The sequence below is a fragment of the Saccopteryx bilineata genome, chromosome 5 (genome assembly GCF_036850765.1).
Source record: "Saccopteryx bilineata isolate mSacBil1 chromosome 5, mSacBil1_pri_phased_curated, whole genome shotgun sequence".
Taxonomy (NCBI): domain Eukaryota; kingdom Metazoa; phylum Chordata; class Mammalia; order Chiroptera; family Emballonuridae; genus Saccopteryx; species Saccopteryx bilineata.
This window is the reverse complement of record NC_089494.1, coordinates 13,507,430-13,534,499: the sequence shown is the minus strand read 5'-3', so window position 1 is coordinate 13,534,499 and position 27,070 is coordinate 13,507,430. Positions and strand designations below refer to the sequence as shown.

The window sequence follows — 27,070 nt, the reverse complement described above, 5'->3', positions numbered from 1 at the left end:
TAAAATACACAGAGAGCAGAGAGGACTTGGATGGAAGTGCCCGCACATGTAACACTTCCTAAAGAAATAAGTTAATCTGATTTTCACTTTACGATTTATCATTCTTGACATTTAAATTTTTTCAAATTAATTTGTTCTATGCTGTTATATTTTAAATAAAGTTTCCAACTAATAACTTTTTTTCTTTACAACTATTATTATTTTCTCATGGGTTTAGGTATTCCAAGTAGAACATAATTAATTTTATAATTTTATTCTTTTTTTTATTATGTGCCTTTGTTTATTCATCCATCCACCATTTCAGTTTGGCTTTCAATATTATAATTAGCCAAAGTCTAACTCTTTTTTTTTTTTTGTGACAGAGACAGAGAGAGAGAGAGAGTCAGAGTGAGGGACAGATAGGGACAGACAGACAGGAAGGGAGAGAGATGAGAAGCATCAATTTGTAAGAGTGAGATGGCACTCGATCACCAGATGTGCAGGCTTTATTAGAGGAGAAAGACCTGCCGGGGCACTCCTCCAGGAGAAGTGCCCAAAGTCTAACTCTTGATAAAATATCATAAAAAATTTGTTTCCAGAATTAAAAAGATGCTTATTTATAAAGATATAAAAATATAATTTAATCAATTCATTGACTAGATTACTTAAAATTATTTTATTCTACATAAGTGAAATTAATATTTATATATTGACTTTTTTAAAAGTTTAATTAAAATAAACATTAATATTTTAATACTTTCAATATATGACTGCATTAATTTTAAATTTTGTATTTTATATTTAATTTTTAAATTTATTTTTGTAAGGGTCTAAGAATTTCAAAAGACCCAAATTATTTTTTAAATAATTTTCTAACCACTAATCCCTGCAACCACATTAGTTCTTTTTTTTTTTTTTTTTTTTTTTTTTTTTACAGGGACAGAGAGAGAGTCAGAGAGAGAGGTACAGACAGGGACAGACAGGAATAGAGAGAGATGAGAAGCATCAATCATTTGTTTTTCGTTGGGACTCCTTAGTTGTTCATTGATTGTTTTCTCATATGTGTCTTGACCGCAGCCTTCAGCAGACCGAGTAACCCCTTGCTCAAGCCAGCGACCTTGGGTCCAAGCTAGTGAGCTTTCTTTTGCTCAAACCAGATGAGCCCGCGCTCAAGCTAGTGACCTCAGGGTCTCAAACCTGGGTCCTTCCACATCCCAGTCCGACGTTCTATCCTCTGCACCACCGACTTGTCAAGCCACATTAGTTCTTGACTTTACATTTATGTATCAGTCTTAAATTTTACAGATCTTCTTCTACCATTATGAAAACATTTCATTAAAGCTAGAGGCTTCACAAATCCAACAGATTTCTTCCCCTCTAAAAAAAAATTTATTTTTAAGATGAAGTCATCAATGAAGCATCATTATGAGAGTTATCCCACAAGCATTCTCAAAATTCTTCCTTTTCTGCAACCTACATTTTTTACTTCAAAATATTATCAAGTAAATTATGCCAACATCTTTCTACTAAAATCCATTTTACACACAGGGTTAATGGGCAGTTTAAATGTCTGCAAGTACAAAATATGAAGCAAAAAGCTGTCTTATAAATTACATAATAGTACTGGGTGTAGATCATGGAGCCAGTCGGTGTGGCTCAGAGGGTCCTGCTAACAACAGCAAAGGCCCACAAAAGTCGTACCATCACAGAACTGCTCATTTTCCCTGCCTCCACAGGAACTCTCGACATTTGCAAAGGCAAGAAAAAAAGTGCCACTTTTGAATAGTAATATTGATAAACACACGGGGGGCATGCCAAAGACATGGAAATAATCCTAATCTATTGTAGAAGATAGTAAATCAAAAATGTATCATCTCAGATTAACTGACCCTTGCTTGGAATTATGCTGAGGAGACATACCTAGAATATTATTTATCCAGTAAAGTAGCAAAACAAACCAGTTAACAAAATAGTAAATCAACACTTTGAAACAAGTTATGATGGAAACTCTACATGGGTTAGTAGATGGCACAAATGCGAGCTGAAAACCCCGAGAATTAGTTCCTATCTGAGTTTATTCACAGAGAACTTAACAAAAGTGAAAGCCCATCTGTGGATTCCATATGAAGTAGTCCTATCCTATCCAAAGGTGACTCTAATTCTGCCCACTGTTACAGACCTTTCTGTTTATTGCTTTACCAGACAAAATAGATCATCATTGTTTAATCCCAAAATACATTATTTACAGGTAGAATTTTTTTTCAAGTTTGTCAAGATTTAAATAAGAACTAAAAAAAATGTTAATGACCTCTTTATGCAGGTTATTGAAAAATAGTCATTGGCTCACTTTACTCACATGCCAGAGCAGCTAATGGAATTGATTCCAAAATTGCAGGGACCACGTGCAAAAAACGGGTTAACATTTTCTGAAAAGTGAAGCTAAACACAGTTCGCCAGTGGCGTTTCTTGGGAATTAGAATGTGAATCCTAAAGAAGAAGTATTAGGTACAGAAAATCACTGGTATGTGTTTGAAGAAAAGCTGTATTGTTATTTTAGGAAACTTGGTATGGAAATAAGTTGGAATAAATTAAAAATTCACTCACTTTAACACAATAAATGCCATCTTTACATAAGCTAATGAAAGCAAAGGAGTTACTGGCTTTAAAGAATGACCACATCGTTAACTAGGGGTACAGAGGGTAGATTGTCAACACGTGGATGGTGAGAAAGACGTCCACAGGAACAAAGCAATAAATGCCCTTCCCACATAAATTGTCACCTACTTGTGATGTTTCTCCTTGATGAGAAGCACCAAGGAATGAAGAGGTCACATTAAAGGAACTTTACCAGGAATTCTGGGTAGCAATTTTAAGCACGAAATCTGATTTTAAAATATTATTCATGAAAACACACTCAAGTTCTTCACTTAAAAATTTAAAAACATTTTATTGGGAAGTTTTGTAAAATTTAATACTCATTATCTTTTCTTTCACTTGCTAGTTTTATTCTAATTATGTAATATAAAGAAAATATAATGATTATTTTCACCAAGGTCTACATCAGAGGTCCCCAAAATCCGTCAAATGTACCCCAGGATGCAGTACTGCTATGTTCATTTTCTATGTGATGCTGACATGAGCCCTGAGAAGCCCGTCTACAGCTAGACCGTGTCTGATACAGAATTCCCAAGAATACGTAGTTCATAAAAATGAGGTTCAAAGTCCATGTCACAAAACTGCTTTTAAAAATAAAGTTCCACCCTATGAATAACACCAACAAAGAGCTAAATGGCAAACTGAAGACCTTAGGTAAACAAAATCATCAAAAACAAATAGTTAAACTTCAATCTGGTGCCATAATTATAAGTACATGACTGAGGAAATGTGAGATATTGAAAGCCCAATAATTGCTTCCTATACTAATCAGAGTTATTTCCATTGAATAATGGTTATATGGAAGAACTGGTCAATTTTTCCTTCTGTTCTTCCACTCCTGCCTTGCCATTCTTCCCTAAATAGCTCTGGTAAGATAAATCAGTGAGAACATTTTTCCTTCATGTTCTACATCTACCCTATGGGATCACCCAGAGGATCCAACAGCTAGCACACTCTTAGAAAAACCACTCGAGGGTCCCTACCCACTCCAGTATGTATGATATTAGACTTCCACACTAACACTGAAAATGCACAGGTCAGACATCAAAGGTGAGGCACTGAGATGCAGCATTACAAGCTATGTCCATATAACGTCGGATCACATACACTGCCTGGTTGCGTAGAACTTTCATTCCAGGAAGTATGAATGGGACCTAGGCACATTAATAATGGTCAGCAGCAAATATTTTCTTTAGGGATCAGGAGAGAAAAAAGGAGAAAAGGCATCTACCATATAGCAATAACATTAAATGCTCTAAGTAAGCCTAATAAACGGTAAGACTTCAAATAATCTTAGAAATACATTAAAACACAGTTGAAATAAAATCTCTCAAGCAACTAAAGTGCTTGAAACATTGAAGAGTATTAAGCTAGTAGTAGTAATAATAATTATTACTATTGTTATGAATCTCTATTATACTATTTTATAATAAGGGCTGTCATTTTAGATACACCTGTATCTCCAGATGTCTAAAAGCCTAACTCAATACATAGAGTGTGTAGAAAACATGACCTTATTGCGCTGTCCCTTATATTCAATCAAAAGGTAAAATGAAAAACTCAGCCCAGAGAGCAACACGCAAGGCCTCAAAAACACTTAACTCCTATACACTCTTTGCTTATTTTCCTTCGTTTCAACCCTGAAAAATAAATAAGTTCAGGACATTAAAATCAGATACATTGTATCTGGACTGAAATTACATTATTATTAAGCGTATTAAAATGTCTACTATTACATACGAACTCTGAACTCTTCATACAATTTTGAATTATCCATCATATCATTTCAAAAGCTAAACATTGTAAGAAAAGTATTGCTACTTTACATTCTAAATCATGGATTATCACAACACAGTTTTTTCAGCCTGTCAGTAGAGGACCAAGGGTGGCAAAAACATACTAAACAAATGTATTTAAATTAGCTTAGGATGTTGTAGACAGTTAACACATTGCAAACAAATGTTCAGTTTAATGAATTGTGAAGCAGTTATTCGAACATCGAGTGCTACAATAAGTAATTCTATACAGTATAACACAGACATGTAATAATGATAAATATAATATGTTAAACAACTTTAATTTTTGCTAGTTAACCAAAAAAAATCCCTTTTTAAGTTATTTTTGGCATGGTGCCAGAGGCTCTCTCCAATAACTGGGTGCGAGGCATTGCCTATTTGTAAGTCCACAGTCCGTAGCACTCAGAGTCCTCAGGAAGATGGACAGTTAGAACGTCGGCTTGTTCATGTATTCTTCCAGTGTCTGAAAGAGAACAACACGTTAGGACACGCTCCCCTTAAGCCAGCTCCTTGAGCAGACTGTGAAATCATTTTCATGCCTTTACTTCTTTCTCTGCCCTGACTGCAAAGTCGTCTTGAAAAGTATGCGCGGGCATAAATCTCTGCCTTCTAATCAAGAACGACGGTTTGAAGTTTGAGTGTAATTTGTACGCACATCCACATGGCTGGAACTACTAATGTTCAACTGAGGAGAAACTAAGCTTGATCATAAGACGATGTCTGCTAAGAGCAAGGCGACAGGAACAGCTGCAAGGTATCACCTTTGACTTTAGATAAGCACGTCTGCTAAAATGATCATGAGGACCAGAACCACGCTCATGTGGGATAGAAACATTTTGTATAACATATGTATTGTTACAGTTATTGTACAGAACATCTTTCTTACACTTAGTGCCAATCTATAACAAATAAACAACCATAATTGTTAAGATTTGCTGTCATGGATTTTGAAGAAACTTTCCGTCAAAGGATACAGTCTGTGTTTCTTCATTTTCCTCAACAGGGATCAAGTTTGCTAACATGCCAGTAGGCTATAATTTTTTTTGTAGCACTGTTTTTGTGTGTGTGTGTGTTTGAGTGGGTTCCCAATTACAGGCAGAGTTCAAAGTTATAGCAAGCCCTTTACCCTGCACGATGGATGGGTTTGTCTGCTGCACTCTTTCCTATAATATATCTGTGTGTGACACGGCGTCTTCTGGGTTAAATCAATAAGGGAGATCATGGAGGGGGGCATCTTAGGCGATGTCCCTGCCTCTGACAACTCAATCTGTGACGCTCAGTGCATTCTTAAGCCTGCACCCCAGGGTACACGATTCATGCGCACCTGCCAGGAAGACAATCAATTAGTATGGCCCAAACAGACCAAGACCAAGGTCAAGCGAGACTGCTCGGAGGGTACTAGGGTTACAAATCAGGTGTTCCAACTGGTTTTCACCAACTCTGTTCAGAAAGCCAGTGCTCCTCTGCTGAGAATACTTGTGGTCAGTAGTCTAACTATCCCATCAAGCTCTTACACCTCTTAGATGAGCATGGCCAAGAAGAGCCCACACCCCAAGACCTCTTCTCTGTATCTCCTTTTACAAGTGCAGCCCATGTCTTTAAATGTAGCAAGGGTATCACATTGGCCAGGCACCCATGCCTGTTTTGTGGCACCTGAAGTTTATATCACTTATAAAGGAATACAAAGTTACAAATGCAAAATTGAGCATGAAGTGTATTTAAAATGAGAAAAAATAAATGACAATAGATTTTGAATTTTTAAAAGATGATGTATATTACAAAATCCAGAGCAAAAGCATATGGTTTTCATCACCAAGTGCCTGACACACCCTTTATATCTATTGTTTGGCTACATAGTCTTTGCATTTAAGATACCTTACCTTTGTGAATCTGACCCTATGAGCCTGCAGCCTTGGAAAGAACCGGGGCCAACAAAAGGCCCTGGGGGTGTCCCCTCACCGACTTCACAGTTCACTGGCCTATAGTTACTGGGACCTGCTTCCTGACACTGGCTAACTGGATCTGCTTCAGACTGCATGGCTGCATTGCCTGAGCTGCGCTGTTACTCAGATGACGTCAACCAGTAGTGTATGAGGTTGGCATTGCCTTGAGCTTCCTACTTGAATGGTTGGAACAGGCTTTGAAGGCTGGCGCTGCCTTAAAGAGCTCTGCCCTGGCCTTTCACAAGGACTGGAGTCTGTATCCTGGGATCGCTCCTGTTACCCATCTAGCACTGCATGTTTCCTGGGCATTCAGCACTGTCCATGCTATGACCTCTTACCGCAGGATTGTCGGCAGGGCTGTTAACACGGTCATGCTTTAGGGGTCTTGCTTTAAGCCATTATCTCATGGACCCACACATACACATGCAAGGTATCCTATTGCTAGAGCTAATGGGGTACCACTTGACCCTGCCTTCTAAACTTGCTTTCTTATTCTGTGGTCAAAACATCTTCCATATGTCACCTCCACTGGAAATCTCAGGAACTGCAACCTCTACAACCCAAGGTCACGGATCCTCTTTCAGAGGTTTGTTTTGTTTGTCTTTTTGACCTTCTAACCACTTTGCCCCTGAGGTCCATAGTACTTAGTTGTTACCTTCAAAATAAGACACCACCTAAAGTCATTCCCAACTAATTAAACTGTTCATTTATTTCCATGTTCTTAACTCTTGCCCCAGTAAACTCAGAATAAGCTTCCAGCATTTGGAGATTTAAGACTATATATTTCCTTACTAAATACTGGGAGACAGCCTTTTATTAGCTAGGGTTCAAGGGACAAGTTCTAGGGGCTACCTCCAGGTTTTCCATTGGGCTAAAAGCGAAAGAAACGTTGCAAAGGCCTCCCTCAACCTTTAGTAACTACAAACAGGTGCTTAGGTCCCAAGGCAGGGGAAAAAAAAAGGCAGTAATATTTTTTTCTTTGTGCAATTCTATTACTTGTGCTCATCCATTCTAAACTTCTCTGACTAGATATACAAAGCAAACCAAATATATAATACAAAGTCAATTTTTCAACCAGCTCCCCAGATGTTCATTGACTTATTTACGTTCCACAGGCCTGCATCACAATACTGATAATGCTGTTTTCATTTGGCAGGTGCTTTAATTCAGTGAGATTTAGAGGGCAGTCACGACCTTGCTTGCTCACTATGGGGCCCAGGGGCTAAACGGAGGAGGATCTGCTGAGACTTACTCATCAGGACCTTCCACTCAGTCACCAGGGACATGAACTACCAATTAGTGTTTAATTGTAAACGGGCTCTCTCTTGAAATACCTGCTTCCCAGATTGAAATGGAACCAGAAATACCAGCTACACTGCAAGCTCTTTACAACTTTTTTCCAACTGGGCGGGATGGGATGGGGTGGTTTCAAAATAACCCAGGTGTATCTTGGCCCGGATTCAAGAAACTTTAATTACTGAAGTGCCAAAAGACCTTGCTTAAAGTGTATTTCTCCTATAATGAGATTCCACAATAAGGACCCCGGGGATAGAGACATATAAACAAACCCCTGGCATATTTTAAGAAAGGTGGTTTTGTGGAATTCTCAAACCACTGATTTCTTAAATACCTTGTAAAATTCCATTCCTGTAGCATTTGGAGAGTCAAGTACACATCAGAAAGTTTCTGTGCATTCTTTAAGGTGAGAATGCCTCTGGTGACAAATTCACCAGCCTTCTAACAGGCACAGGCAGAGGCTCATGGGTACCCACTCAAACGTCCTTCTCAATGTCCCAGGACTGGTTTCCCAGATGGCCGGGAGCAACTACTCAGCTCAAAGATGTGCAAACACAGTGGCTGGAGAATGATCCCTCATGTTGTCTTATTAATTTAATCAGTCTATTACTTCCAAAGGGCAGGAAGAATGGCTTTAATGCCAAATCTTCCAAGGTACTTCACAGTACTCTAGAATCTCTTGACCTGCTGTTATGAAAACAGTAATTTGGCAAGACCGAAGGATGCCATGGGCAGATATATCTAGAGGTGGCAGAGCTGGGTTGGACCATCTCATTTATTAGGGTCCGGGTCAGTGGGGTGAAGCACTGTTTCCCAATGTCTCTGTGAAAACTGAAGGGGCTAATGTAGGTATGTTCCTATATTAGGTCCAATACAAATCCAGACTACAGCTAAAAGAAAAGCCCCACTCTATATGAGTATCACAGAGTCAGGAGCACAATAAAATGAATGCTTCCGGGTCCACGGATAGCTTGGCAAGCAAGCCACGGTATTCCCGACTTATTCAGGCAAATCGGAGCACACAGACAGCCTCCTGAGGAGGTGTAAGAAATTTTAATTAAAATGATAGATGCCATCTTCAATAATAAAGCTCTTATTAATAGCCCTGGAAAATGAAATGACGATGCTCTGCTATTCTCCCTTCCCAGGGCAGCGCCAATACTTTAATGGAAGTCTTTTACACCCCTCGTCAAATTATGCTTGAGAAGAATGTCACCAAGTATTTGACAGCTTTCTGATAGAGAGGGGTCCTCCCGGAAAAGCTCAGACATGAAGGGCAACACCTTTGGAGCCCAACTGCCTGGGTTCAAATCTCTCTTCCACGCCAACAAGCTGTGTGATATTGAGGAGCTCACTGAACCTCTCTGTGCCTTAGTTTACTCATCTTTAAAATGAAGACAAAACTACCTACCTCTTAGAGTTGCTGTGATAAGTTAAATAAATTAATACACGTAAGTTGCTTAGAAACTGTAGCCAGCACAGAATAACCACTTACTGTATTTAACGCTCCATAAGACGCACTTTTTTCCCCAAAAAGTGGAGAGGGAAATGCCCATGCATTTTATGGAGCAAAAAATATGGTATTTTTTGAAATATTTTAACACACACCATTTGGTTTAGAATTTTTTTTTCTTATTTTCCTCCTTAAAACCCTAGGTGCGTCTTATGGAGCAAAAAATACTGTAAGTGTTGGCTAATATACAATTATCATCACCACCATCTTCTTTTCCCTGTCACACAAGAAACTGAACACTGACCTCTTGTAACATATCAGAATCTTCAATGGCTTTGACAGCAGATTTCTTGGAGGTTTCCTGAATTTCTCCACCGATGATAAATTCATCCAGGATAAAATAAGCCTTTTCAAAATTAAAAATGATATCCAGCTCACAGACCTGGTAGGACAAAAAACAAACACAAAAAGTGTGGATAAACCTGCAATGGAATCAAGGGAAACATTTGGCTGTGTCGCAAGCATTTTCAAGTTACACTCATGTGGCTTACCCAAGATAAAAACACCAGAGAGTATGGTAAGGACAGAAACATGGAGCGCAAGATTTCTAGGCCTTACATACAACTAGCACAATCACCTTCTTTTAAAGCAGAGCATGTCCTTAGGTGACGAATAAAGTCGCAGCCAGCCACGGGAGACCGGGCAGAGTGAGGCTGCTCAGCTAACCCCAACCCCACTCAGCCCCGCCCCGCTCCGCTCTGCTCGGACACCCCTCAGAAGCTCACACATCAGAGCTCCAGTGTGCTCATTTTTCTCAAAATTATGTCACAGACCAGTGGCTCTCAAACTTTGGAATGTGTCTAACCCGCCCAGAAGGTTCGTTGAAACACATGACTGCTGGAGTTTCTGATGCAGTGGGTCTGGGTAAAGCCTGAGAATCTGAACCTCTCACGGGTTCCCAGGGGACACTAAGGACGCTGGCCACGTGGAGAACCAGGCTCGCCGCTGTGGACCAGAGCAGAGTGTCAGAGTCGGTCCGGGAAAGCAAGGGGCAGGACTCCTCCTCATAATCTCACAAGGCTGTTCCCGGCACTTTCACGGGACAGCCACGCAGGCGCTCTCCTTGCCGCTTCTTTCCCACGCCCCCTCCGCGCAGGGACACCCACCTCGGCATTCCCTGTGTTCCTGAGCGCAGGTCTGCAGCGCCCCCTCTCACCCTACCTCCAGCTCTCAGCATCACCGCAACACTGGAAGCTCCTCCCCAATCTCTTCCTCGGAAACCTCCTCTGTCTCGCTTGCCGACTTTGGCAGTCCCGTTCAGTGCCTGTTCGCTTCCTCCCTGTCCCATGATTCTTTCTCAGGCTCCTCGGATGGTTTACCCCCCTCCCTACACACTTGCCCAACCTTTACATTTGTTTAAGAAGTATTTCAGACTTATCAGGGCATCACCTCATAAGGCATATAAACCCCTGATCACTCTGTCGTATACCTGAAACTGAGACGATAGTGTACGTCAACTGCAACTGGAAAACAAATTAATCTTTTAAAATTGTTTTTTTAATAAAAGCAGTATTTACAAACTCCTTGAGACATATCAAGCAGCCAAACAGATATCTCCACTCCATGTGGCTCCATTCTAGCAATCCACCTTCGTCTTGAATGCTGGTGTTTCTCACAAGAACACATACACACACACACACACACACACACATACACACACACACACACACACACACACACATATACTCCTTGTAATATGATACATGGATCCCCCTGGACAACCTCATGACTCGCTACAGCCGTGTCTAGCATGCAGGTGGCTTCCCAAACCTAGATGCTGGGTCCCATATATTCACCTGCTATCGAGACAGCTCTACCTGGATGTCCCCCAGCCTAAGTCACCATGTCCCAAACTGAGCTCAAACACATTCCTTTCCCTCCAGCCTCTATTTTGCTCGGTGGGCGCACCCTCTATTTATAGCTCACTGTAAGGCATGCTACAGTTCAACTTCTTTTCCCACTGCCCCCATTCCTCACTCTCCCTTGGCCTCATGTCTTTCAGATCGGTCACCAATTCCCATTGATCCATCGTGTAACAAATTCCTGTGCCTCCCCGCCTTCTCCGAGCTCCCTGCCGCTGCTCAGCCTGGCCACTTTGGGGCCACGGCAGTGACCTTCTAGGTGGCGGCTGTGCCTGCTCAAGGCTAATGACCACCAGCACTTTTCTAAAACGCTGGCCTTGTTCCTCTTCCGTGTCCAGTTTGAGATTTAAGACTCAGTTTTAGTTCCTCAGCAGGGCACACAGGAATCTTACAGCACAGCCCGGCCCCACAGTCTGGTGCCCGGCGACAGCCCTCACCCCTCGCTGCCATGGCACGTTGGGTGGACTCACAGTGCCCCTCTGTGCCTCGGCCCTCTGCATTCCAGCAACTCCTGCAATGTTCTCTAAACGCCCTTTTCTTTATTCTTCTGGAAAAAATCAAGCTTGTATTTCAAGGCCGAATCCACAAGTCAGAGGCACAGTATCTCCCCAAATCGTCTTTTCTCTCATTCAGTATGTGCGCTAGCATAGACGGACTTCTCCATCCCTCCCGGGCTGGGGGCTCAGGCACAGACCTTGTCCTGCATCCTTATGTCCCTGGGATCTGGCACTCAGTAGGACATGGTAAATGTGTGCAGGATAAAGGAATGAGTCAGCCAGCATATCAGCCTAGTCTCTATGACGCTGGGGTGGACGGCTTCTGAAAGTAACAGTTCTCTGATACTACTGAGTGTTGTGACTTTACAGAAAATGGATGTCAATATTTTAGCCGAGTGCTCCATACAGTTAGGATTTAGTTCAATAATCTTGCAGATTCTGCAAGGAAAGTGTTTTATGTTGACAGATCCAATTGAATCTAGAAGCATAATAACAAATGAATGTAATACCACTCTAATAAATGGCCAACTCAGAAAAACTCATCTAACACATCTTCAAAGGTTACGGTCTCTTCATCATTGAAAAACAGCAGCAATCAACAGGTGTATATATGGTAAATCGACATCTATCTTTCTCCTTCCTCAAAAATCTCTTTTACTCTCTCTCCTGACAGATATATATGTATACATCCACACATATATACATGCATGATATGGTATATATATATACCATATATATATATGATATGTACACATATATAAACCATTTAAAAATAAATAAATAAACCAATTTAAAATAAGAGTCTATTAGACCTTTAGGGCTCTCTCTTAAGAACAACTACCAGAGAGAAGGTACCATGCTAAAAGCACATGTTCTCAGCTAATAAACACTTTTTTTTTTACTTCTAGAACACTCTCATTTCAGGTATTTGAATGACAGTAAAACCTAGTTTCCCAGGCAAAAATGTAGAGAGATCAGAGTATATTGTGGGCCAAGCACTATAAACAAGTTGAAAAGTACAGCAACAGAGTGGGGATAATATTTGCAACATAGATAACAAAAGGGAAGAAACAGTGTCCATGGTACAGAAAGAATTCTTGCAAACCCCTAAGATAAGCACCACAATGGAAAAATCAGAAAGGCTGTCGAGAAGCAATTCACAGACCAGGCAAAAGATGGAAAAGGGTAACACACGCACAAGATGTACAACCTCACTACGAATCAGAAAAGTGCAGATTAAATTAATTTTTATCTTGATAATTCAAAAAAACCACCACTAGGGTGAGTATGGATAAATAGGTACTCACACTCACTGTTGGTGGAATGTGTGAGTTTTATAGGTCATTTGGAGGATCAAATTATAGTATTTATCACTTTTAAATGTACAAATCTTTGACCCAACAATTCCACAAGGAATTTATTTCTATGTTATATTCAAACTAGTGCAAAATAATATATATGTAAATAACAAAAGTAATGCAAGTCTCATTTATAATAAAAATTGGAAATAACCCACAGTCCATCCTTTAAGAAATTGCTTAAGTAGTATATGGTATACCCCTGCTTGGGTATGGGCTGGTATACCATGAAAATTCTCTGTAGGACCTGGAAAGACATGAGGTACATTTCATGGAGAGACATGGAAAGAGCTTCAAAACGGACTGGTAAGAGGAAAGAGATAGTTGCATAATGCAATTCCATTTTTACTTTTAAAAGTATATGTCCAGAAATATAGGTAAAAATACACATTACTTTGCAATATTAAATAAAAAGATAAACACAAAGAGTGCCCAGTATATCAGACATCATGCATGTGAAAGAAAGTAGGAAAAGTAAGCAGTTACCAGATGTCAGAAGAAGCAGGAAGTCACAGAGGAAGCAGGAAGTCGGGAGTACCAGGAGCGAGAGCTGAGGAACCTCAGAGTTCCAGGCAGGCGTCGACCAGGAGTCCATGATGGACAGGAACCTCATTAGGAGAAACCAGCAATGAGAATTCTGCAAAGTGAACCTGATACTGACGCCAGTTCTCTGAGAACTTCTCATGCTCCACTCTCAGAGCAGCCACCCATCCCCAGAAGCTATGGGACAGTTAATTCACTGTACCTGAGTTCATTGGCTAGGAGTAAGGCAAGCTGGTATGCAAAGCCAAATACACACAAAATACAGACACACTACGCATGCACATACACGCACAGCTTGGATGTACAGTTACCATCGCTAGCTACGTCATAAGGGAAATGGATGCACAAGTTCTCTTGGCATGATAGAGAATGTTACCTAGGAGCAGCTGTTTCATATACAACAACTCTAAAAAGCTACTCTATGACCATTCCTTGAGTCTTACTTACCACAAGGGGTTATTGTATCGCAGAGTAAGAAGAGAAAACATTTCAGGAGAACTTTTGTCTAAACCTTCAGCTACGGCCTAATTACTCAAATACTTCTCATTCCAAATAAGCACTTTGTCCCAGTACATCAGATGCTCAAATAACTTCATGCCATCTAATTATGTAAGAACACATGGCTTCTGTGTTAATGAGCACATGAGCCTCTCTTTTAAAAATCATTTTCTGGCATGTCTGTATTCTGGCAGAAAGCTTATAAAAGGCAGAAACAGTGATAATTAAACTTTATCTTTGATCATCAAGCCTTGTGCTTTACTATAATTTGGTTTAAGGGTCTTCTCTTAGAGCAGAATATGTAATGTAGTAAGAATATTTCTAGTATTTCAATAACTAAGTTTTTTTAGATAGAGTCTAAGACCCAACTTCCCTTATGGAAGTCCATTCTAAAGTAAATACAAAAAGTATCAAGTTATATACAAGAAATGTATCAAACTTTCTATAAAATAACCATAATGCAAGGGAGAGCTACATAGCAATGGGCAGTTTACAAAGAATTGTCAACTACACTGTCTCTGTGATCCTCCCAAAAGCCCCCGGGGTTAGCAAAGTAAATATTTCTCTTAACCCTTCTGAGCGTCATTTTTCTTCTCTGTAAAACAGCGATATGTGACGGGCCAGATTACGGGTCTGGCTGGTGAGCAAGCTGACACCAGGGTCCTGCAGTGTTCCTCTTCTTACAGCAAGAAAATCCCCTCCATCAAGATCCAAGCTCTCTGGGACAGCAACGTCAGCACCTTCTGAGGACATCAGTAAAAACTCACCAAGGGTCGGAAATGGGGAAATACGGCAGGTATCTAAATCCTGGAACAGACCCTAATCTAAAGTGAGGCTCTCAGGCATTTCCTCTTAGCCTCTATAAATTGGGGTTAATGCTACTTACTGGAGATCGAAAGATTAACTAGTTAATCCTTCTAAATCTCCTTGGAATTGAAAAGTGCTAAAGAAAAAAAAAAAAAGAAAAGACGTAACTTAAATTAGTAGCCAGAGATTTTGATTTATCTGTCATCAGAAGGTAATATTTTTCCATATAAGAGAAGCTCAGTGCCAAGTTTTCCCTTGGATAATATGAAGGGCAGAACTCAAGGAAACCTTCCGGATGAACGCGAGAGGAAGTGTAAACCAAAGAGAAGCATCCCTGAGACAACGTCAGTGAGAATCAGTGCACCTTACTCATCACCGTTAATTAATGAGAATCGAACACCTACCGGGCGCACAGCCTTGAAGTGCTCTTAGCTGCTCTTAGCTTAATGAAAGATTCATTGAATTTTTTAGTGAATTAAAGTTTGGTTCCTGACAAAGACAGAGCTTCTAAAGGTATGCCAAAATAGGAATTCATCCTGGCTGTCCTTGTACTTTAAAATGAGCCGAGCATTATTAGTGCCCGAGACTCAGATTTTCCTGAGACAGCCACGTGTCTATTTTCCTTAGACAGTACCCGAAATTCGGTCAGCTAAGATCAAGATCAACACTCAGCCCCAATTCACATTATTGTAGTTGGATCAAGTCAGAAAAATGCAACAGGTTAAAGCAGAATGCAGCAGTGATGGGGAGAAGGCAAGTCCGGGGAAGGCGGGGCCTCGGGAAAACCCCTCCAGGCCTCTGCAGAAGGCCACGTCTGGAGTTGATTTCAACAGAAAGTACCAAATATCAGAGTTCATCTGAATGACGAGAGCATAACTCAAGTACAAAAATCTGCTATTGTGTCTTTGCACATCTCTCTTTTAATACTGGGAATAAACTTAGTAAACCGGGAGAAAGATAAAGAAAAGTGTCCTAGTTGCCTTATTACTTTTATGTATTAATCAACAAGCTAAAGTCCCTACAGAAACATTTTAGGTCTTATCATAATTGACAAAGGAAAGGGGAGGGGAGGGGAATGAGAGGCAGTGAGGGGGTTCAGAAGAAGGGGTAGCAGGAACACTTTTCAGAAACCCTTCAAGTGCACCTCCTATAAAAAGTGTTGCAATCAATCTGACAGAACCCCAATCAATACTGCTAACACCGTCCATTCCACGAAATGGAGTACAGAAAACTTTCCTGGAAGTAAGCTCTCCTAACAACACTTAATAAAAATCTCCGTGAGCAAGGGAACATGGAAGAGAGTAGTACTAAGAGGAACACATTTTCCGAATCCAATGGTTCAATGACTCCGAGTACGAACAAACTTCATTGTTTCTGGAACGTTTGCTAAAATCTGATTCAGAGCAGGTTACAGGTATTGAAAAAAACATACAAATACGTCCTAGGTCATGATCTTGAGAGGCCTGTAATTTGGCGGTCAAGCAAATCCTGTACTAGTTAAGGACAATACCCGCCTGTTCCACGTCGCTGGAGCACCGGCTGTGTCAAGGATGCAGAGAAAGAAACACCAGGACGTGGGAGGCGTGGTCTGGGACCAGAGTTTGGAAAGCTTGAATACCTGGCTCAGAAGTTTAGATTGTATTCACTACGGAGGGAGAGTGAGTGAGGAGAAATGTCACCCTGGGATCTGTGCTTTGTAAGAAAGATGGTGACCAACAGGCCAGGTGAGAGCCAGAGAGGAGGTTTGAAAAAGGAGCTGAAGTGGAATCCCCTCTAAACCGAGACTCGTGACAGGGAAGCAGGAGGGGGATTTCAGCCCAACTGGAATAGACGGAGACGGACCCTACCGAAGACTAGAGAAAGAAGGAAGGGTCCTGGACCACGATAGATTCAATCACGAGACAGAACGGACGACGAGCGTGGTTCCTGTTGTGTTAAAGACTAAGATGGGCCCTGGCCGGTTGGCTCAGTGGTAGAGCGTCGGCCTGGCGTGCAGAAGTCCCGGGTTCGATTCCCGGCCAGGGCACACAGGAGAAGCACCCATCTGCTTCTCCACCCCTCCCCCTCTCCTTCCTCTCTGTCTCTCTCTTCCCTTCCCGCAGCCGAGGCTCCATTGGAGCAAAGATGGCCCAGACGCTGGGGATGGCTCCTTGGCCTCTGCCCCAGGCGCTGGAGTGGCTCTGGTCGCAGCAGAGCAACGCCCCGGAGGGGCAGAGCATCGCCCTCTGGTGGGCGTGCCGGGTGGATCCCAGTGGGGTGCATGCGGGAGTCTGTCTGTCTCTCCCCGTTTCCAGCTTCAGAAGAATGCAGAAAAAAAAAAAAGACTAAGATGACCACAAGAAGCCCAGCGAAGAGCATCGTCAGCACAGCCAGGAAGAGTCACCCGGGAACAGATTTCGCGGAGGGAAAAGCAAGCGGCCACACAGGAGAGGAGGCAGAGCAGCAGGGCGGGCATTCAAAGAGCAGGCGGAAGACTGGGGCTCAGCGGGAGAAAGCAGGGCGGGCCTCCAGAAACCTAGCGATCAAGCATCCAGTGCTGCGGAGAGGTGAAGCGGATGAAGACTGGAGAAGCGTCCCGAGTGTGGACCGCCGGGGCGGGGCCAGTGGTCACTGATTTCCATGGAGCAGCAAAGGTGGAACGCAGGCGGTAAGCAGCTGCAGAATGAAGGAGCTCACAGGACCCCCCCCCCCCCATGGTATATTACTTGGCAGTAAAGGCAAGGGGATAGAACAGCAAGGTGAGCGAAAAGGGATTTGGTTTTCTTTATTTTGTTGGTGTTGTTTTTTTCTTATATATAAATAACAGTAAAGAACATGTGTAAGCCAGGAAAAGAAGCTAGAGAGGGTTAAAATATCAAAATAGAAGAGAGATGATAGTCGAGAACAAAGAAGGAGTCCTCTACAATGAAATTCTAGTGCATTAAACAAGGTGTCTAGTATCACTGTGGTCTGAGGACAGAGACACACCAGCCTCTTGAAAACTTGAAGCCCGTCATTGAAGAATGGCAGGAAGTGGGGAGAGCCCATCCCTGGTCCAAACGCAATTCGTACTTTACACTTGAGAGAGAGGAGTGTGACAAAGGACAGACGGAAGTAAGAGCAGAGATGGAGCCCAGCTGAGTCGAACAGACCACACTTACATTGCCAAAGTACTTGTCCAGCAACTCCACATAACGATGCACAATCTCAAGTGTCAAGAGCTCATTGTCCTGATTTTCTACTGCGCAGCAAAAATATAAACTAGCATACCTTGAAAAGAAGAAAATAAAGGAAGACATGATGACCCATTAAACAACCTGAAGATGGTTTTCACCCCAGTGAAGATACAGTTACCTCCTACTCTCCAGAGCATCTCCCCCACCTGCTCTCCAGAGAGTACCCCCCACCTGCCCTCCAGAGGGTCCCCCCACCTGCTCTCCAGAGAGTACCCCCCACCTGCTCTCCAGAGCGACTCCCCACCTGCTCTCCAGAGCGTCCCCCCACCTGCTCTCCAACTGTCTCCCCCACTTGCTCTCCAGAGCGTCCCCCCACCTGCCCTCTAGAGCGTCTCCCCCACCTGCCCTCCAGAGCGTCCCCCCCACCTGCTCTCCAGAGCGTCTCCCCCACCTGCTCTCCAGAGCGTCTCCCCCACCTGCTCTCCAGAGCGTCTCCCTCACCTGCTCTCCAGAGCGTCTCCCCCACCTGCTCTCCAGAGCGACCCCCCACCTGCTCTCCAGAGCGTCCCCCCGACCTGCTCTCCAACTGTCTCCCTCACTTGCTCTCCAGAGCGTCCCCCCACTTGCTCTCCAGAGCGTCTCCCCCACCTGCCCTCCAGAGCGTCTCCCCCACCTGCTCTCCAGAGCGTCTCCCCCACCTGCCCTCCAGAGCGTCTCCCCCACCTGCTCTCCAGAGCGTCCCCCTCACCTGCCCTCCAGAGCGTCTCCCCCACCTGCTCTCCAGAGCGTCCCCCCCACCTGCCCTCCAGAGCGTCTCCCCCACCTGCCCTCCAGAGCGTCCCCCCACCTGCCCTCCAGAGCGTCTCCCCCACCTGCTCTCCAGAGCGTCCCCCCCACCTGCCCTCCAGAGCGTCTCCCCTACCTGCCCTCCAGAGCGTCTCCCCCACCTGCTCTCCAGAGCGTCCCCCCACCTGCCCTCCAGAGCGTCTCCCCCACCTGCTCTCCAGAGCGTCTCCCCCACCTGCCCTCCAGAGCGTCTCCCTCACCTGCCCTCCAGAGCGTCTCCCCAACTGCCCTCCAGAGCGTCTCCCCCACCTGCCCTCCAGAGCGTCCCCCCCCACCTGCCCTCCAGAGCGTCTCCCCCACCTGCTCTCCAGAGCGTCTCCCCACCTGCCCTCCAGAGCGTCTCCCCCACCTGCTCTCCAGAGAGTACCCCCCAACTGCCCTTCAGAGCGTCTCCCCCACCTGCCCTCCAGAGCGTCCCCCCCACCTGCCCTCCAGAGCGTCTCCCCCACCTGCCCTCCAGAGCGTCTTGAGCGTCCCCCCACCTGCCCTTTAGAGCATCTCCCCCACCTGCTCTCCAGAGCGTCTCCCCCACCTGCCCTCCAGAGCGTCTCCCCCACCTGCTCTCCAGAGCGTCCCCCTCACCTGCCCTCCAGAGCGTCTCCCCCACCTGCTCTCCAGAGCGTCCCCCCCACCTGCCCTCCAGAGCGTCTCCCCCACCTGCCCTCCAGAGCATCTCCCCCACCTGCCCTCCAGAGCGTCTCCCCCACCTGTTCTCCAGAGCGTCCCCCCACCTGCCCTCCAGAGCGTCTCCCCCACCTGCTCTCCAGAGCGTCTCCCTCACCTGCCCTCCAGAGCGTCTCCCCAACTGCCCTCCAGAGCGTCTCCCCCACCTGCCCTCCAGAGCGTCCCCCCCACCTGCCCTCCAGAGCGTCTCCCCCACCTGCTCTCCAGAGCGTCTCCCCACCTGCCCTCCAGAGCGTCTCCCCCACCTGCTCTCCAGAGAGTACCCCCCAACTGCCCTTCAGAGCGTCTCCCCCACCTGCCCTCCAGAGCGTCCCCCCCACCTGCCCTCCAGAGCGTCTCCCCCACCTGCTCTCCAGAGCGTCCCCCCACCTGCCCTCCAGAGCGTCTCCCTCACCTGCTCTCCAGAGCGTCCCCCCCACCTGCCCTCCAGAGCGTCTCCCCCACCTGCTCTCCAGAGCGTCTCCCCCACCTGCTCTCCAGAGCGTCTCCCTCACCTGCTCTCCAGAGCGTCTCCCCCACCTGCTCTCCAGAGCGACTCCCCACCTGCTCTCCAGAGCGTCCCCCCGACCTGCTCTCCAACTGTCTCCCTCACTTGCTCTCCAGAGCGTCCCCCCACTTGCTCTCCAGAGCGTCTCCCCCACCTGCTCTCCAGAGCGTCTCCCACACTTGCCCTCCAGAGCGTCTTGAGCGTCCCCCCACCTGCCCTCTAGAGCATCTCCCCCACCTGCTCTCCAGAGCGTCTCCCCCACCTGCCCTCCAGAGCGTCTTCCCCACCTGCTCTCCAGAGCGTCTCCCCACCTGCCCTCCAGAGCGTCTCCCCCACCTGCTCTCCAGAGCGTCCCCCTCACCTGCCCTCCAGAGCGTCTCCCCCACCTGCTCTCCAGAGCGTCCCCCCCACCTGCCCTCCAGAGCGTCTCCCCCACCTGCTCTCCAGAGCGTCCCCCCACCTGCCCTCCAGAGCGTCTCCCCCACCTGCTCTCCAGAGCGTCCCCCCCACCTGCCCTCCAGAGCGTCTCCCCCACCTGCCCTCCAGAGCGTCTCCCCCACCTGCTCTCCAGCGTGTTTCCCCCACCTGCCCTCCAGAGCGTCTCCCCCACCTGCTCTCCAGAGCGTCTCCCCCACCTGCCCTCCAGAGCGTCCCCCCACCTGCCCTCCAGAGCGTCTCCCCCACCTGCTCTCCAGAGCGTCTCCCACACTTGCCTTCCAGAGCGTCTCGAGCATCTCCCCCACCTGCCCTCCAGAGCGTCTCCCCCACCTGCTCTCCAGAGCGTCTCCCACACTTGCCTTCCAGAGCGTCTCGAGCATCTCCCCCACCTGCTCTCCAGAGCGTCTCCCCCACCTGCTCTCCAGAGCGTCTCCCCCACCTGCCCTCCAGAGCGTCTCCCCCACCTGCTCTCCAGAGCGTCTCCCTCACCTGCTCTCCAGAGCGTCTCCCCCACCTGCCCTCCAGAGCGTCCCCCCCACCTGCCCTCCAGAGCGTCTCCCCCACCTGCCCTCCAGAGCGTCTCCCCACCTGCCCTCCAGAGTGTCTCCCCCACCTGCTCTCCAGCGTGTTTCCCCCACCTGCTCTCCAGAGCGTCTCCCCCACCTGCTCTCCAGAGCGTCTCCCCCACCTGCTCTCCAGAGCGTCTCCCCCACCTGCTCTCCAGAGCGTCCCCCCACCTGCTCTCCAGAGCGTCTCCCCCACCTGATCTCCAGAGCGTCCCCCCCACCTGCTCTCCAGAGCGTCTCCCCCACCTGATCTTTAGAGCGTCTCCCCCACCTGCTCTCCAGAGCGCCTCCCCCACCTGATCTCCAGAGCGTCTCCCCCACCTGCTCTCCAGAGCGCCTCCCCCACCTGATCTCCAGAGCGTCTCCCCCACCTGCTCTCCAGAGCGTCTCCCCCACTATGTCCAAGAATGAAATAATTATCCATCATATTCCATACCCTCCCCAAATGGAAACTGAAACGTATAAAAATACTGGGGTGATTGGATTACTTTTGTTAATTATGTGAAAGGCCCTCCACAAAATTTTACCTGGAGGAGCTGTTATTGGGGACAGAGTCCTTTAGTCCATGGTAATCATGGTGTCTGCTCACGCCCCTCCCTGGCTTGTGAACTGTTCTTTGTAAACTTTGTAAACTGGCGAGGGCCCCAGGGGGTCCCGCTGCCCACCCTCTCGCTCACACTCTTCTGCCACAGTTTGAGTGTCTCCACCCTCGGATCGTCAAGTCCTGTGTGTTTTTCCAGCTGAGATACTCTTCTCTACATGAGCTGTGTGGCTAACTCTACCCCCCTGTGGCTCTGAGCAGGGATGTCACTTCTTTTAGGCAATGTCTGTCTTGTCTGACTGGACCGGATGCCCTGTGCCTGCCCGCCCTGCCTCAGAGCATCTAGTCTCTTCATTGCCCCGTTTATGGCCTGTCTCTCCCCCAACCAGATCAGTGGTTTCCCAAAGGCAGGTACGAGGTCTGCCTTGTTCACCACCGTACCAGGGACTAATTACTTAAACTCCCTGTGGCCTCAGCTTCTTCATCTGCAAATATGAGTAATAATAACAATGAAAAGAGCTTCCCATCTCTGGACCACATTAATCCTCATTTTTCCTATAAACGTTTATTACTAACTGAAGATACTCTGTTTATTTAACAAGTGAGTAAGCGCCGTGAGAGCAGAAAGGCTCGCTGTTCTGGTCACTGCTGTGTCCGCAGCCACCAGCACAGTGCCGGGAACAGAGCAGCGTCCACAGGGTGTTTCCTGGACGCCGGAGTGCACTATCAACGTGTCAACTAAGTGCTTAGAATTCATCCCGGCACGGGAAAGGCCTTTCAATACGTGAGAGCTCTTTCCTTGTTGAGTCTACTGGTACAGCTATGTGGGCTCCAGTCTTCAGAGATGTCAGTAGATAGTGAAATTAGTGTTGCAACCTAAAATGTTCAGGATTTTAGGTTGCAAAGCAGTAACAGGAAACACAGTTCTCCTAAAGTTACTCACACCTTTTATAAACAAGCTTGAGCTCCTTCCAGTCAATGAAGCTGCTCGTCCTCTGCCCGCGCGAGAGAACGATCTGAACAATTTCCCGGGTGATCTTCTTCCTCTCTTTGTCGGGGAGAGTCGTGTACCATTTCTGCAGCCGGAGTTTCCCCTGTCGACTGAAGAGCAATATGAAATGTATCTAGAACAAATGAGGGGCAGAAAGAAACAACAGAACTCGGTCAGCCAAATCACTCTACATAGACACTAAAATGCGGTGGCAGCGTGTGCAAAGGGTTATAATTTCAAACCGATGGAAAGAGATTTACCAGCCCGGAAACTATTTTTTCTCTGAATCAGAGAAACGATGAAATGTGTACACCACCAACGAAGTTTATTTCTTATTGTAAGGGAAAGATAAGTTCTTTTTTTTTTTTTTTTAATTTCCTTTTATGAGTCACAAATGGAGTCCAGGGAGAAAAATACATCAAGGAAGCATATAACTCTTTTTAAGGATATGTTAGATGCTTCCTTCACAAGCAAAAAAATAAATGTTAAAAACAGGGGAAGAATTTACTTTAAAAATTATATCCCCATTCCATATCACAAGTGTAGAAACATAATGATAATAGAGGAATAAAGAAGAGAACTAAGGGAAATGAGGATTCAGCAAGGTGGGAGGGGTGGAGTGCGGAAGTGAGAAGGGGACAATATTTTGTCATTTTTTTTTAAATGAAAATTGTACATACTTACAGTGAACAGCATGATTGGATACATACGCATAGTGAAGTGGCTACTACTGTCAAACTAATTCACGTAGCAACTCACTAGCTACCATTTTTGGGGGTGTGATGAAAACACTGAAATACCCTCTCTTAGCAAATTTCCAGTGTTCGATACAGGATGATGAACTACAGTCACCACGCTGTACATTAGCTCTCTACTTACTCGTTTGATGACCCCCACTTTGCTCCCTCTGACCAGTATCTCCTGATTTCCCCAGCTCCCTCTCCTGTCTGCAGGAGCTCCTGTCTACTGTCTGCATGAGTCTGACTTTTTTTAGGTTCTACATATAAGTGAGATCATGCACTATTTGTCTTTTTGGGCCTGGCTTATTTCATTTAGCATGATGCCTTCCAGGTTCACCCATGCTCCTACAATTAACAGGATTTCCTCCTTTTTGATGCATGAGTAATATTCCAGTGTGTGTGTGTGTGTGTGTGTATCACCTTTCTTTAAATCCATTCATCTGCCAATAAACTCAGATTGATTCCATGTCTTGATTACTGTGAATCACGCCGAAACGAACTTAGGAATGAGATATCTCCTCTAGATACTGTACTCATTCCCTTTAGAAATATACTCAGAAGTGGCATTGCTGGATTGAATGATAATTCTTTGAGGAACCTGCACACTCTTTTCCTTAGTGGCTGCACCAATTTACATTCCCACGGTCTTTATTTTATGAGAGATTAAGTTTTTTCAATCCCCAGTATATCACATTTAGAATCAAAACTTGAGTTTTTGTTGTTGTTGTTTTTTTAAAACAAAATTCATTGTTAAGATTAACGATGTTATGGAGGAAATAGTATATACTGGGAACCAAAATAATTACTTTTTAAAACTTTTTACAAATACAATATTCAACTCCTTTTATTGCAAAGGTTTGACTCTGAATGTCATGGTGTTAAGTCATATAAGCTCACTACGTATCAAAGCCTAGCGGTCAAAAGAAACCAGGTTTTCCTCAGAGCTTTCCATACTCCCAACCCTAGAATTTGAGGTGTTCTTAATAAACTAGCTTCTGTCTTAGAAAGGAAACACCTGTTATAACAAGCACTTGATGACCAAGGATGGTAAATGAAGAGAAAGCAAGTTAAAAAGCCCTACACACCTAGCAGCTTTAAGAAAAATCACCTTCAGTCTAAAATTTTAAATATTTGCTTAGAACACAGCATTTTCTTAAATACCTATTTCACTATCAGAGCAGGTATAGATGATTCAATAATGGAATGGTTACTGTTTTCTAAGGATCACATTGAGGAAGTTACTTCTGCTTCCAAGAAGATACAATAATAAAAGTGACATTTTAAAAGTACAAAGTTGAGTGGTGACAGAATAACAAAATCTCAGAATCTTGAGATTAAGCCGCCCCCCCCCCTTTTTGGATAATCACCAATGAATAAACCTTTGCAATCTGATGTTTAGTGAATAATCAGATTTTCATTACAGAAGTGAAATCCACACATTTTCTTAATGTTCACTTTGCATTTCCTGACAGAAAATTTTCTTCTTCCTATTTAATCTAAATCTCTTCTGTTGCAATTTAAACCAGTTTTTCCTGATTTTATCCACAGAGTATGTAAAAGACATATCACCATCCTCGGAATAACAACTAACTGCATATCTGAAGACAGCTTTTAAGTGAATCCTGAGTCTTTTCCTTCCGAAGAAATAGTCCCGCTTTCATGACTTTTCCTTATTGGTTCTATTTTTAGATGTCTAAATCATCATGGCTGCAGTTCTTCCAGATTTCTCCATGGGCTTTATGCTACTTTTAATTTGGGGTACTCAGAAAATGTCAGAATCTCAGTGAGAGGCTGGTGGTTGTAACTATTGCTGAGTTGAACTGTAGATTACTATCTAGTTCCCTATGTTGTAAACCTCACTCAAAAGCAGGCGCCTGCTCTTTAAATCATGGATCAACAATGGAAAACAATAAACAAAGAACAATTTTTTTCCATTCTAACAATAAATTCAAAGAGAAAGGATAATCAGGGACATATGACATGTATCCATAAAGCCCTTGCAAAATATAATAAGCACGCATTCCACATTCAAAAGAAGCAACAAATAGGTCCAAGTTTACCCAATAAATCGCATTGCATAAGACAGTGTTGAAAGATCTGATCCTCTCAAGTTCTGCTCTGGCGTCTGGTGTCTGTTATATCTCTGTCAGATCTAACCTTGCGGCGGGAGGCACTCAGCAGAATGAGTTAGGATGATTCGTAAGAGTCATCACCTCCAGCAATTGATTTTATCCAATTTATCAATTTAGTCCTTCAAGGCATATCTGAATATGTTTCAAGAGGTTAATCAAATACCATTTTTGGTTATCATCAGCTTGCGAGTAAGGAAAAAAGGCAGTTGGGTGGTTTTTCTTCAATAATTACAAAGAGCAAATTAAATTCAAGTTGACATGATTCAACAAACTTTATTTGGCTTCAGAAAACAACCACTGGGCATTTCCTTTCAGTAATGTTGCTAAGAAAGGGGTAATGGAGAGACGGGTAATACCTAGAAACACCACCTTTTTAGGTACTAGCCTGAATTTCAGGATCTGAGCTGTAAATATAAATACACAGAATATGTTCCTTTCCTCCAATTCCGTCCACCTGACGGGCCCTTCCTCTGGCAGCGCGATCCCATAATGCATCGCTTCAACAACACGGTTGCTAGGGTCCTCCCCTCCTTTGCCCCCTTTCCAACTTCTGCAGCCATTCTGCAAATTTCCAACCCAGATCAGCCTCCCCACTCGCCTCTTCCCTTCTATACTGAGGCATCGGGCACCGTGCAGGTTGGTCCAACCATAAATGTACGAAGGTCCAGCCCCGCTGAATCGTCAGCGTTGCTTCAAGACTTTTCAGGCGCCTCTCCTCTTCGTGTAAAGGGTCATTACTCAAATCCTACTCTTATTTCCTGCACAGGTTAGTCCAGGTCACCACCATGTCCCTCTTAGTCTCCATCTCCACCCTCACACCCCGACTCTGAGCAGCCAAGAGGATAACAAACCTTCTGAAGGATTTCCTCGGCTCCTCCCACACCTACCCTCAGCCTTTCCTTTTTTCCTATGTCAGGGCGTCCTCTCCAGCCCAGGCTCTGAGCTGCCTCCTGCCTCATTGGGAACAGATTCCTCGGGGTGTGTGTGTGTGTGTGTGTGTGTGTGTGTGTGTGTGTGTGTGTGTGTGTGTGACAGAGACAGAGAGAAGGACAAATAGGGACAGACCAGAAGGGAGAGAGATGAGAAGCATCAATTCTTTGTTGCAGCCCCTTAGTTGTTCATTGATTGCTTTCTCATATGTGCCTTGACCCGGGGCTACAGCAGACCAAGTGACCCCTTGCTCAAGTCAGCGACCTTGGGTCCAAGCTGGTGAGCCTGTGCTCAAACCAGATGAGCCCGAGCTCAAGCTGGCAACCTCAGGGTTTCGAACCTGGGCTCTCCGTGTCCCACTCCGAGGCTCTATCCACTGCGCCACAGTCTAGTCAGGCCAGATTCCTTGTTCTGGTGCTGCCAGTCTCTGCCCCCTCTTCTGAGACTCCTCACATGCAGATGCTGAATAGCTAAATCGCTCTCATCTTTCAAAATCAATGGCCTTCTCTAGAATTCCAACCTTCCTAAAAGGTGACTCAGCTGACTGTGACAAGCGTCCAAATGTGCCCATATCTGTAAACCCAGGAAGTCTACTGTTAAAATATTTGTTAAGGATGGATCTTAATATGCAGAAACATAGTCAGGCATTAGATGTTTACTGCAGGTCATTATAGTAGCACACACACACAACCTGGAAACTACCTAAATTGCCAACAACAGAAAAAAATGTAAATAGTATTTGTTAGATGATTTCAATAAGTGAGAATGCCTATGGTATAATGCTCTATTAAAAAATAACAAAATAGAGCCTGA

At 44.9% G+C, this 27,070-nt stretch overlaps 1 protein-coding gene across 1 annotated transcript in view; it reads right to left on the bottom strand.

Annotated features, from left to right (window-relative positions):
• Positions 1–1,164: 1,164 nt before the first annotated feature.
• Positions 1,165–27,070, bottom strand: part of AP1S3 (adaptor related protein complex 1 subunit sigma 3) — a 73,601-nt gene continuing 47,695 nt past the window's right edge. The window contains exons 2-5 of the mRNA XM_066281084.1: positions 22,410–22,588; positions 17,888–17,996; positions 9,427–9,564; positions 1,165–4,893 (exon numbers count right to left, since the gene is read on the bottom strand). Coding sequence (XP_066137181.1) covers positions 4,858–4,893; positions 9,427–9,564; positions 17,888–17,996; positions 22,410–22,588 — 462 coding nt within the window. The 3' untranslated portion in view covers positions 1,165–4,857. The remainder of the gene's footprint in view (positions 4,894–9,426; positions 9,565–17,887; positions 17,997–22,409; positions 22,589–27,070) is intronic.